At 41.5% G+C, this 14158-nt stretch overlaps 1 protein-coding gene across 1 annotated transcript in view; it reads right to left on the reverse strand.

Annotated features, from left to right (window-relative positions):
* Positions 1-13672, reverse strand: part of dnaaf11 (dynein axonemal assembly factor 11) — a 33161-nt gene extending 19489 nt beyond the window's left edge. Inside the window, exons 1-7 of the mRNA XM_051406321.1 lie at positions 13607-13672; positions 11988-12155; positions 11603-11680; positions 10767-10939; positions 10470-10669; positions 10082-10276; positions 915-992 (exon numbers count right to left, since the gene is read on the reverse strand). Coding sequence (XP_051262281.1) covers positions 915-992; positions 10082-10276; positions 10470-10669; positions 10767-10939; positions 11603-11680; positions 11988-12155; positions 13607-13616 — 902 coding nt within the window. The 5' untranslated portion in view covers positions 13617-13672. The remainder of the gene's footprint in view (positions 1-914; positions 993-10081; positions 10277-10469; positions 10670-10766; positions 10940-11602; positions 11681-11987; positions 12156-13606) is intronic.
* Positions 13673-14158: the final 486 nt, after the last annotated feature.

The following is a 14158-nucleotide window of genomic DNA, read 5'->3' on the forward strand; positions in this document are numbered from 1 at the left end:
TAGTGATGTTTTGCAGCGAGCTGTACGGTTCCTGTCTGTGGAGTGATGTATCACACAGAGGATGCATTCCTGACCTGAGAGCGTCCTCCGCTCATATTACAAATGAAATCAGCCGTGTTTTAAGGCCTCGACCCCCTTGGCCTTGCTCTGGATATAAACCTCTGGCTAATGGAGGGAGACCGGGGTGGCCCGCGGCTATCAGGTTGCCCCCCCGCCCCCCATCAGCTGGTCTCTGTTCTCTCAGATGCCAGAGATCAAAAGCCGAAGGCCACAAATAAAGCAATCACACAGCAGCCGCTCGCTTTACCCGCCTCGCTGTTTGAGCAGTTTGACCACGACGAGGTAATCGAGGGTCTCACAGAAAGAAAAAAAAACACATTACAGTTATGACGAACTGTGAGAGGAAACTGAGACTGGAGCTGTGACACAAAACTACACTGAAGCAGCTGATTGGGTGTTTTCTGTTGCTCTGGCTCAACAGAACAAAACCAATTCTGTTGTTTTCTGCTGCGTTCGCGGGTGCAGTTGATTGTTTGATTTCCCTCACAGTCGATCACAGCTGCCAGTAATGGACCGCTGCAACGAGGAAGGAGTCAGAGGCTTTACTTAAAGGGAAAGTTCACCTCAAAATCAAAAATACATATTTTATAGATAATCCACAGACCGCACTAATGACACATCATACTATTGAAAAACCAACCACAGGCAAACCACCGTCACATCAACACGTCATGTTCAGTATTTGTATTTCACGCCGTCGTAGCGTCCCAGAGCGGCGAGGCTGAAGAGACTCGATACAGCAGAAAAACACACAGCGCCAGTCGGTGTCCCACAATGCACTGCTCAGGATTACAGAGACCACACAGGGGAAACAGAGTCGGGAGGCAGGAGACAGACAATGTGTCTGCAGGTACCTCGGCTCGTTGGCGTTCATGACTCGTCCATCGGCCGTGATCAGCGTCCTCGGGGCCTTCGGCTTCTTCTCTTTCTCCCTGCAGAGAAACAGCAAATCATGAGTGTGTGTGTGTGTGTGTGTGTGTGTGTGTGTGTGTGTGTGTGTGTGTACAGACTGACAGACGACAGGAGGAGAGTTATGAGGTCTCCGAGGTGAAGGAGAGCGCCACCTCTCCTCCAGGGGTGTCCATAAAGAGAGACACAACAGATTAATTGGCAATAGAGGGTTTTATTGCAGGGGACACACACACACACACGCACACACACACACACACACACACACACACACACACACACACACACACACACACACACACACACACACAGAAAAGAAGCGGCCACTGATGAAAGTATTTCAGTATTTATATATTTACAGTGTTACGAACTATCGAGTTAAAGGCAGTGTTATCTTACTGCTAATGCAAATATTTCCTACTGCTGCAACTTCACATTAAAAGCATTTAACTGGAGAAACATCAGTCTACTTTTATTATGAAGCAGTGGTCGCTATCGCTCATCTAAAATGCATCTAGGAAACAAGACAACGGTCATTTTGGAAATTTTTTTAAATATGTGAGGGAGTAACGAGACAAGAAGGAGCCACAGTGAGCTGTTAGAGGAAGAGCCAGTAGACCAAAGGTACTTTCACAGAACGATGGAAAAAGGCTGATTACTGCCCGACTAATAAAACAGCAATAATTTGATAATCAAGATTTTTATTTAAATATTTTCCAAGGGAGATGTGGCCAAGACAGCATACCAGTTATGATTTAAATGGAAACAACAGAACAAAACAAAACCATCAAACTGTGTCAGTCAGTAACTGTCAACATTATCCATCATCCATCGTATCGATCAGTCCGCCAGGATTAGTTTCAGGGAAGTTGGAAGTTGTTTAAACCATGTGTTGAACAACCAGACTGTGTGATGTTACACTGTGTTGGAATAAATTAACTAAAGGTTCAGTCTCCTTGCTGCTTGTTCTGATTCACAATCATTACTGCTGTTTCTGTTTAACAGGCTGCTGTGAACGACTAGCTGGCTTCATCTAACGACTGCTAGTCAACAAGGAAAACAGAGAGAGACTTGAAGACTCGTAAAACTTATAATAATAGCCCAGGAGTTCATTTGGTTAAATCACTGAACTCCCCCTGCCTTTATTGGGGACAGGCCTCTATTTGGGACAGGTCTCTATTTGGGACAGGCCTTTAATTCCTTTAGCACAAAACTAAACTCTAACTGCTGCTTCTCTTGAGTTTTGTTCAGCAAATTTGACAACTAACATGATGATTATGATGCTTCAGAGGTTTTTTCCTCCTCTCTTGTTTACCATGTTACCTGTAAGTCAGAATGAATTAACGTTATACTTTGTTGTTGATACTTTTCGTTAAATATATTGAACGATTGACTTGAGAATCTATAACTGATCTAATGATGTTCATTATGTACATATTGACAGAGGTCTAAACATTTATATTTGTGTAGGAGATCAAACGACTTGAAACTCGCTCAAGCAGGTGAACTGGTGGGTTTTAAGAGGTTTTATACATCGAGATAATTTCTATAAAATCCAAACCAGGCCTCTATTGGAGACCTGCATTTATTTGTCAAAACGTGTAGCCACACCAGGCTTTTAAATGAGACCTGTGTCTATTAGGGACCCTGCTTTTATTGGAAGTTTTACGGTAAATGAAGCTCATTAATAGCTTGGCTTAGTGAAGGAGTAACTGAGTATATTCTGGCTCTGATGTTAAACAACACAAACTGTAAAGTTCTGCTTTTAATGCCGCAAAAGCTGGTGCTGATGAAGAGGAAGTAGAGTACATCGGACTGTGCTGTCTTACAAAAAAAGGTCAGATTTTGTGTATTTTTCAACTGAAGCCACCACCTCTGAATGATGAACTGTATTGTCATCCCCCGTCTGCTGAGAGAGAGGCAGGGAAACGCTCACTTCCCATACGTCCATCTATAAACCCCACTGAGCAGCAGATGAAGGCGCCGGCAGTCGAGGCGAGTGAGTGTTTAGCGCTCTGCGGAGGGTCGGCCGTCGCGACCTCTGCAGCTGTGCGTCAGCCACAGAGAGGAGAGGGTGTGACGGCGTGATCGGAGGAGCATTCAATCTGCTGATCTCAGGCATGTTAAGTTCATGCTTTTATTGGAGCGGAGGGCTGCGGAGAGACCTGTAATAAGGTTAAGTGGTGCTGTGGAAGCGAGCGGTTCGAAGAGGCACTAACAATTCCTGGGTTAATAGTGGCATTACAGCAGTGGTCATCCATGTTAGAGTCACACAGTCAGTCAGCCGGTCAGTCTATTCATGCTACAGTAGAACGAGTGTTAAATCAGAGTTTCACTGTTTAATGCTAAAAACATTTATTCCCATAAATAACCTTCAGACCACATAATCTTCTGTGTATGAAAAGATTTTAATTGTTTTAGAAACATACCAGTTGAAGCTAAATTTGAAGAGCAGGACTGATGGATGGGTCACCTATTGGAATCCATTTCTACCCAAAAAAATACAACTATTTGGGTGATAATTTGTGCTCATTTCCCAGTTTCAGTCTGTGGACACTGTCAGACATAGTGTGTGTGTGTGTGTGTGTGTGTGTCGGGGTGAATCAGGGGGCAAATGTCCACTTCCAAAGATCAAACCAACAGCAGCTTTTCTCCCGCCTCCATCTCCATCCTACGCTGTACACCGTTGACTTGTCAAGGTCAGAGTGTGGCTCTCTGCACTATAAAATCCTGTTCTGGGACTTTTTTTTTCCAAAGAGGGGTGTGACAGGGCGTCTATCAAACAGCTGAGTCATGGAGACATCAGTGGTGACAGCTCTCCACCGTTGGTTTCTGTAGAGGGCGATCCGTTTAGACAGCTTTCAGTTAGCCATGTACGACTCTGTCTGCGGCACCGGATTCACCCACAGAGCTACAAACACTGAGCAAACCCTCTGATATACCGCACGCTGTCTATCACCGTCTGTCACAGCCAAACCTCAACCTATTGACCTTCAGTGCTGCTTTTTGCTCTTCTTTCAATTAAAAAAATCACGTTCTGATAGCATTGTTGTTTTCACTGGTGTCACACTCCCATAGCTGCTGTAAGTCGTCCCTCTCAGGACGCTGGTTGGTCTGAACCATTGTGACTCAGACACAAGCACATTGACTTGAAGCCTGGCAAGATGGATCCTAGTTATCTTGTGAATCCAGCTTTCTCGCCCAGTAACAGATCCTCTACAACCCAAGGAAATAGCTTAGAATTAGCATTAATGCTGTGTTATCAATCATGTTTTAAAAGCTGGTGCATTTTAAAAATATCGTCATTTAAACATTCACCAACATAGCGCATGTTATCTCATGCAGAGAACTCTTTATGCAAATCTCCACCCGTCCATCTCATGCGTGCACATCAACTAACTACATCCATTCATCATTCGTCAGTTTGCCTCGACCTTAAAGCTCAGCTGTGTTTTTAAGGTTCAGTTCTTCAGACTGCAGCTTGGATCTGCTGTTCGTCTGGTGTTATCCTTCCTCTGAGAGGAACAGAGCAGCCATTAAACACCGAAGCGTCTCCTGGCTGACCTTATCACTGAATCCACCTCAGGAGCAGGAAATTCATCTTTCCTGACAATCCAGTGATGGCACGACTGCATGCATCAAGTCAGCGCGCTCTGACAGCCTTGCTCGCGCAGGGAGAAGATAAAAGCGGCAACACCGTATCACCATGATTTTCTGCTTGGACAGCATGCAGGCCTGGGATGTTTCTGTGATATGGATTAGGAGGCAGACTGTCACGGGTTGGCTTCTTAGCCATCACACTGGGTTTCTTCAAATAGGGCTCATTCAGGGGTATAACCTGACTTCTTATCAATAGAAACAGGTTTATTGTTCTCCTTAGTGAGTTATTTTTCTGACATTTCATCTCAAGTAAGGAATAAAACAGGTTTATTCTGTGTACTGAAGAACTGCCGTGTATTCCCTCCCAGATCTACTGCATTCGTGTCAGCTGATAAACGAAGTGTTACAAATGACACATCCCCCTTTGAGGAGTGCAGGAGAAGACATCTAGCCGCAGAAGAGAGAGGGGTTGATTAAACTAATCTGACAGAACCAATACGAGCACAGCCAGGAAACAAACACTGAAATACCTTCGGGCTAATGTAAAGAGTTTCCTGTGGGCAGGAGATTAAGCAGCGGTGAGAGCACGAACACAGCAGGACACTTCTTACGCTGTTCGTCATTCGCGGCTCAGATACTCGCGACTCGGTGGCTCCAGGGGTTATGAAAACTAAACGCAGTGAGTCAGTGCTGTGTTCACGGGTCAGCTGGGTGAGAGGAGGGGGAATAGAAACACAAAAGCTTTTCCTGGGATAGAAAAATACCTCGCCTTACAAACGGTGTATGAAGTACAAAAAACAAAACAACAAAAAAGAACAAATTTGAGCAAAAACAACAATTCTGAGCTCATTAAGATGATTTATTCCATTTCTACTTTATCCTTTGTGGTCTCATGTGTCTGACTTTTGAGCAAAACATAGAAATACTGTATCTACACCACTGACCTCTGACCTGTATCCTTCCTGACCTCTGGAACAGTATTATCGTCAAATGGACTCTGGAATTTCTATAAACTGTCTCTGAAAGGCAATTAGTGTCAAATTATTGGACTTGGAAAGTTAATATTAATAATATCGTTATTGTTCTTATTATATGAATCAGATAGACATTACAGACCTCCAACCTTCATCTACAGCACTGACCTATGCCCGGGATGTACAGCACTGACCTCTGACCTGTATCTGTCCTATTCCTACACAGCAGACCAATATGTCCATATTTAAAACTTGAATTATTCTTAAAAGTATAGTATTGTTCTTAAAGTTTAGATTATTATTTAAGTTCTAAACTTTAAAGACCTGAACACAAGAGATCAGACAAGATTTTTGACCACAAACATGCTGAGTGGATAGTGATTTTGAACAAAGCCAGAGGGTTAATATATATAATTAAATAAATAAGGCCACAAGATAAACAAGAGGCTTTACATAGACCCAACGATTGGCCCCAAATAACCTGATCAGAGCACCCTGAATGTAAAATATATCTGCTGTACAGTGAACAGTAAATATAAATGTAATATATATAAGAATATGTGTAATATAGGTTTGCATTAACGTTTCACATCCAGTTAAATGTTGGGGGCCCACGTTGAAGAGGTTTTGGTCTTGATGGACCAGAGTGTTCCAGGGTGGGAGGGGTCGGCCACAATCTTTCCAGCTCGCCTCAGGGGCCTGAAGGGACGGCAGGTATCAGCCAATCACCTTCTCATCATCACAGCCACTAATACGCTGCAGTCTGCCCTTGTCCTTGGCAGTGGCAGCAGCGGAGCAGATGGTAGCTGCCAGTCAGCAGCAGAACATGAATGTCTGCAGTAGAAAGGTTCTGCAACATCAAGGTTGAGTTGTGCGTCGATATGCCAACTCTTCCCGCGCAAAATATTTAGTTTCTGCCATTTTTAATGCAAAAGAACTACAAAACTGAGCTGAGATAACACTGTATGTGTCAGTTCCTCCAGTAAAAGTTGTGACTGCACATTTAAAGCAAATTCAACCAATCCTCTTGAATTTTGAATCATAGCAGTTCACTATTCATCAGTCCCTCCAGGATTTCACTTTTTGGATTGTTGCAGCCTCAAATATCTGATTTCACTGCAACTTTTCTAAAACATTGCGATGCATGTTGAAATGTTCTGGTCCTGCTAAAGTGAGCGTTGTATGTTTCTCTCGCCTGCATTTTAAACATTTTAAATTTAAAAGGGAGATAGCAGGATTAGTTACACTTTAAGAAGTAAAAGAAGTCAACCTATAAAGAAACACTTATTCTTTGTGCCTTTTCGGTAAGATTACTCAGAACATCAGCCATAAAACAGCTTGGAAAGATCTAAAGAGAGTGATATCCTCTTCCTCCTCCGGCCCACTGAGCTACAGTAGATGTGTCCAGTAACAAGAGGGCTGATGGTTTAATAACCAGACCCACCTGAAGGGTTTATATATATGTTGCAATCACAGAGCCTCTGTCAGAGTGCCCTTGGACAAAGTTGAACCTCCGGACCGACCCTGAAGTCTCAGAGGAGCTGGATGAGTGTAGGAGGCTTCATGTATTTATTATTCTAGAGATATATTACATGTCAGACTTATTTGTGTGGTCTTTAATCACAACCACAGTGCTGGCTTCATACCGCCCACTTTCATACCAACGGCTGACGTCAGCGCAATGACGACAACAACAACTGAAAACAGCAAGAAGTTGTGGATGAAAACGAAGGAACCCATCGCAGAGAGGGATCCCCCTTCAAGGACACTGCAGTCGGGCTGAGAGAGATTAATATCTTCAAACAAGAGACGACCTGTCGGGAGATAAATAACTGCTCATCGGCATAGAAACATCCACTGGAGACGCACAAAGACAATTTATATTTGGTTGTGAGAGCAAGATGTTACATTCAGGCTACTAAACACAATATTTAATGGATAAAATCTACCTTCCAAACACTTTTTAATGTATAGAAATGATCTGAGACAGGCAGTTATGATCTTTTTATCATGAAAATCAATTAAAAGAAATATGAAAATTAGATATAGAAACAAAGAAAAACTGGAGATTGGATTGAGAAATATGTTCCTACAGATTTAAATGTTGTTATATGAGATATTAAATACTATATTCTCTATATACAGAGTCACATGGTGTCTCTCTCCCTCTGCCTGTGTTGTATCGCAGCCTCTCTGTGGTTTGTTTCCATAGCCGGTCTGCTCCGACTGAAACTGCTGTTTTTATCATCTGCGTCGGTGAATTAAGGATTATTTCCACCAAACCAGAGTTGTTGATTGTTGGAAACACTAACAGAGACGATTCTGGTGATTATTTCTACTTATTTAATCGAGTGTAAAGTTAATTTTGTGTAAAGAACCTTTAAGAAGCAGCTGGTTAATGTGTTCTTCCATTTTTCTCAGCAGATTTCATCTGAGCGGTGTCTAATACAAATAATAAATAGTAAATAAAACAATAAACCACATAAACAAAGTGGATCTCGAAGGTCTGCTGTGTGTTCGTGTGTCAGCTGCAGCCGACTGCTAACACATAATCGGTGTGTTGACTCTAACCAATGACGTCTCCTCATCAGTCCACTGGCTGCTCTCGCTGAGTGAAACCTCACAGCTGCCGGCTGATATCACCGCGCTGACACAGAGAGAGAGAGAGTGTGTGTGTGTGTGTGTGTGTGTGAGTGTCAGCGTGTCGCAGAGAGGAAGGAAGAGGATGTGCAACACACACACCCAATTAACACCCCGGCAAGAGGGTCACCTTAAGGGTGAGTACTAATTAGCAGCATGGCGGGAGAATTAATTAGAATTTAACAAATACTTTGCCGAGTCAGTACTGAGCAGACTGAGCAGAGTCAGTACTGAGCAGACCGGAGTCGTGTTTGTGTCCGCCTGATGAGTGTGAGTCAATATCAGGTTAATAAGTCAGTATTCACTGTTTCAGCTCTGTTTTTGGTCTCCACCGACTTCTGAGCAAACTATCTGTCTCATTAGCTGCTAAATGTTTCACTCTGTTCAGCAGCTCGTCTGTGACTGCGTCCGGTTGTGTGCAGCGGCTTAACAAGAGAGGGGCTTTACTACTTCACCATACTTCCTGTTTTGATTCAAGTTTACGATACTGCTAGGTAGCTAGTGAGTTAGCTGTTTGACTGTGAGAGAGCTATAGGGGGGAGCAGGGGTGTAATGGGGAGTAAAATGAAGCCGTTCACTCAACTAGAGCTCGACCGCCGAGCCCCGAGCGCTCATACCGTCAGTCACTCACCTAAACACACCGTCTGTAAATCACTCAGGATTATTGGCATCTTCCAGCTCACCAACTGACTCATTAGTCACAAACCTATATAAAGGAAACGTCAGACGGAAATCCTCTCGGACCCTCTGAACCTGCTCCTCCGACCCTGAAACCTCCTCATTAACACGACACAAGCATCTGTCCTGCTCATCGCCGTCAGAACCTCGTATATTTACGTCAGAGTTTTGCTGTTGAACTGATGTTCCTGTCCATCCTGCGCTGGGAACAAATCACCTCGACGTCGATAAAGAGACTGATTGATTGATCTGGTGATTGGTCGAGCCTCGGCACATTGCAGCGTCAGTATCCATGAGAAATGATTCAACGCCGACTGTAAAACGAGGTACTTGTAACCTTATGTGACCAAAAGTATGTGGACCCTCCGGCACTGTTGGTCTGGGTCTGTTTCTCCTGGTTTGTGTCTCTTCCTGTTTTAAGCCTCCGTGTATCACAGTGGTTCCCAACCTGAGGGTCAGGAGCACCAAAGCTTCACAGGGGCGGTCGCTTCAAGGGCCTTCCTGATTTTAATGGGTATAAGAAGACTCTACATTTATAAAAAGGAGGCTTATATGTCAGCAGTTTGTCCATTTCTCTGAAGAAAACTAAATTCAACTGTTACTTTTAAAGGTTTAAACTTTCAAGACCTGAACAACGGCTAAAGAAAAGGATGCTAAGCTAATAGAACAAAGGAGAAGAAAACACTGAACTGATAAAAAAATGATCATGTTTGTCTATTATCTGTTGTTTTTATGTGTTTTCTACTGCAGCTACCTAATGGGTACAAATAAAGTAACCTTGAACCTCGATTTAAAAATACACGTCTCCACTATCTTCTTTAAGCCCTGTGTCAGTCACTATCAGTCTGTTCTTAACGGACTGTCTGTTAAATGACGGTAAACTGATCTGCTCTGCACAGTTTGAAGCATTAGCTGTCGGTTGTGGAAGATTTATCTCGTCTGTTTTCCACAGCAGAGAAGGAAACTGCAGCCTCTCATTCGGGTGTCCACATACTTTTGGCCATATGTTGTATGTGTCAGTAGTCACTGTGAGTCACTGTGGACGGCAGCCTCAGCTGGATGGTTGGTGTTATAGCGACACTCTGTGGCCAAAATACTGAACTGCAGTCAAAGAGTCACAACTGCACTTTAATCTCTGACATTGTGAACACTTTATTTTATTTTATCTAGTTTTAAACACTCAAGTTAAATGTGTGTGTTCTCTTCAACTCAGCACTTACTTCTCTTTGGCCCTCTTCTTCTCCTCCAGGTGGCGGTGAGCCTCCAGACGAGACTCGGGGCTGAACGAACACGGCGTGTTCCAGAACTCCCTCTCACGCCGCTCGTCCTCCAGGTCAGAGCTCGCCACCGTGTCCTCCTTCACCTCCTGGTTCTCCTCCACCTCCTGGTTCTCCTTATTCTCCTCTTCCAACGGACTGCAGGGAGAAGATGATGTCAGGTTCAGTGTTTTATCATGAAGACCTTTCCTAGGTCAGCAGATTAGTTTGTGTCTGACCTGAATATTGTAAATATAATCTAAATCTTAATATAAATTCCCTCCTACATTTCCCAGAATGCAACACAGTAGCTTCTTTCTCCACAGCAGTCACAGGCAGTGTTTGCACTCACGCTGTGTTGGTGTCAGTGTACCAGTCGCTGCCTGGTTTCCTCCCCTCGCTTCCTTTCTCCTCTCCTGCTGCCTCCTCTTTCTCCCTGGCTCTCCTCCTCAGGTATTCCTCCTCCTGCTCCCGGACTCGCCTCCTGACCTCCTCCAGTCCCTGAGAGGCTCGGATCCTCTCCGACCGGCTGATCTCCGACCCGTCCAGCCACTGAGGACGAACACAAACAGCATCACTACAGAGGAGGTTGATTCTTCCTCAGCTGCAGGTTGTTGCCCTAACCCTAGGGGGGGGCAGGTAGCGTTACCTTGAGCTGGGGCAGAGAGGCGACCACATACTGCCGGTAGCCCTCGAACTCGGTGCACGGGTTCCCCACCAGGAACAGCTCCGTGAGCTCGGTGTTCAGTCTCAGAGACTCTACGCTGCTCAGACGGCCGACAAAGTTCACAGTCAGGTCCAACTTCTGGAGGCTCTCACAGCCTGGAAACACACACACACACACACACACACACACACACACACACACACACACACACACACACACACACACACACCATGTAAAACCATGTATCTCCAGACGGGTTGATTATGAATGTTTGTGATGAAGTGAAGGATGAAGATTCTCTTCTTTAACTTCTTGAACTCAAATAAAAACATCATATTTAATCATAAAACACTGAGGGGACCTTTGTTCTGTATAATAAATACTTTTAATACTTTTAATACTTTTAATAGTTGATTCTATGTACGTCAGGTTTTGAATGCAGGACTTGAGGTTGTACTGGAGGATTTCCACAGTGTGATATTAGTACTTTTACTTCCACCGCTGACGTTCGCAGGTAAAGGTGTAACGGCTGCTCCTCGTCATTACGACATTATAGGAAATTAAATATCTTTGTATTTTAGACAAAACAAGATGAGCATGAATCAATTTAATAAGAAAATAATGATTAGTTACTGAAACAATCAGCAGGAAGTGATGGTAACAGTTGGTTAAAACTGAATAATGTAAAGAAATGCTGATAAAAACCAAACAGTGTCTAATAATGAACCATCAATCTCTAATTAAGGTCAAGCATAAAGCTGTATATGGAAGATTCAAGCACATTTAAAGTGTCACCATGGGTTCTTCTGCTTACTCACCTTCAAGGTTTTCAATGACTTCAATGTTGTTCAAGGCCAGATTCAAATACTCCAGCTTCTTCAGGCGACCCACGTTCTCTGAAACACATTAAACAGGATTAATATTTATCTGAAACACATTAAACAGGATTAATATTTATCTTAAACACATAAAACAGGATTAATATTTATCTGAAACACATTAAACAGGATTAATATTTATCTGAAACACATTAAACAGGATTAATATTTATCTGAAACACAATAAACAGGATTAATATTTATCTGAATGTGAAATAAAACTTAAAGCTACAGGAGGTAACTTTAATAAAAGTAACTCTTCTGAAGGTTTCACTACATCCTGGTACTTCCTCAGTGTGTGTGTGTGTGTGTGGGGGGGGCTCACCTATGCGGGGGATGAGGTTGTTCTGCAGGTAGAGGATCTTCAGCTCTCTGCACCACCTGTCGATGTGCTCGATCCTCTCCAGGTCCTGTTGGTGCAGAGAGACCTCCTCCAGGGAGAAGATCTCACACTCATTGTGCTCGGCCCGACGACGCAACAGCTCCTCTGTTACTGCAACACACACACACACACACACACACACACACACACACACACACAGACACACACACACACACAGAGAGAGACACACAGACACACACACACACACACACACACACACACACACACACACACACACACACACACACACACACACACGACACACACACACACACACACACACACACACACAGACACACACACACACACACACACACAGACACACACACACACACACACAGACACACGATATGATTTATTTAACATTAATTTACCAGTAATTGAGATTAAAAGTCTCCTTTTAAAGGGAAAGTTTATGAAAGTAAATTTTGTAAAGTTTTACAACATATAACAAACAATAATCAATAATATCTATCAATATTATCTATCAATAATAATCAGTAATATCTATCAATAATTATCAATAATATCTATCAATAATAATCAATAATATCTATCAATAATATCTATCAATAATAATCAGTAATATCTATCAATAATGATCGGTAACTTAATATCAATAATAATAATCAATAATATCTATATTTAATCTAGTTAATTAAATATTGTGATATAATAATACTATAAATGTAACTATCTATTAGTTACAATATCTATCAATAATATCTATCAATAATAATTAATAATATCTATTACGTATTAATGGTATCTATTAGTAATAAGTTACAGTAATAGTTACTGGTATCAATGGAATAATCAGTAATTATTTATCAGTAATAGTTACTGGTAACTTAATATCAATAATAATAATCAATAATATCTATATTTAATCTAGTTAATTAAATATTGTGATATAATAATACTACTGAAATGTAACTATTAGTAATTAGTTACATTACTAGTTACTGGTATTAATGGTATTATTAGTTATTAGTTACATTACTAGTTACTGGTATTAATGGTATTATTAGTAATTAGTTACATTACAGTAATGTAATAACTGTAATATGAATACTAGTAATGTCTTACTCTGGTAGTAATTAATAGTAATTGGATTACATTACTAGTAACATTAGCATGCTAGTAGCTCAATGTTAAAGTAGGTTAGCTAACTAGCCTCCATTAGCACTGTAAGCTACTAGTAATAACTAACTAACCTTTTGTTAACTAACAATAACTAACAGCACTGCGAGTGACGTCACCAACCGTTACTAACTGTTAATGGAGTAAAATCACATAAATAATAATTAACATTAGTTTAACTGATTAATTAACGACCGTTAACGACCGTTAGCTGTAACGACCGTTAGCTGTAACGACCGTTAACGACCGTTACAGCTAACGTTACAGCTGTAACGTTCACGTCCGCTCGGAGCTGTCAACCACTGCGGCTCTGAACAAACTCCACTAATATATTAATAATTAACTAATAACTGCAGTAAACATGCAGATAAACCGTACACAGTCTTATTTAGAGTTATTCTGGGATGTTCTTAACTTACTGTAAACCATCTTCCTCTGTTGTCAGCCGTTGCCGTGGTAACAGACCTGCTGCTGCGTTCAAGAGCTGTGGGAAATACTACAACTCTACTAAGATACTAAAATGTACTATTAAATAAACTACACGTGGTGGCTGTTTTATAGACTGATAATAGTACTTTAAAAGGAAATAAATAAACTATTAAGTATTATATATATATTATTAATTTTAGTCAACACAATGACGTAAGAGTAAATAAATACGAACAACAACAACAAACTGGGTAGTGCACAGAGTTTTATTTTTTCATTATTCATACATTCATACATTTCTGTATCATATATTTACTTTATATTCATTAGAGGTTTTTATTATAAATATGTTTAAATTTTTTTCTACTTACTTTTTGGTTTTTCGTTATTAATTTGTTATTTTATTGATATATTTTTACTTTATTTATTTTACCCTTTATTATTTCTGTCTGTTAACTCCTTTTTTAAGCAAACTGTAGAGAGTTTAAGTAAAAAGTTGTAAATAAAAAAAGAGAAAACTCAAGTTTACAAGCCTCCCACGA

The sequence above is a fragment of the Dicentrarchus labrax genome, unplaced genomic scaffold (assembly GCF_905237075.1).
Source record: "Dicentrarchus labrax unplaced genomic scaffold, dlabrax2021, whole genome shotgun sequence".
Lineage (NCBI taxonomy): Eukaryota > Metazoa > Chordata > Actinopteri > Moronidae > Dicentrarchus > Dicentrarchus labrax.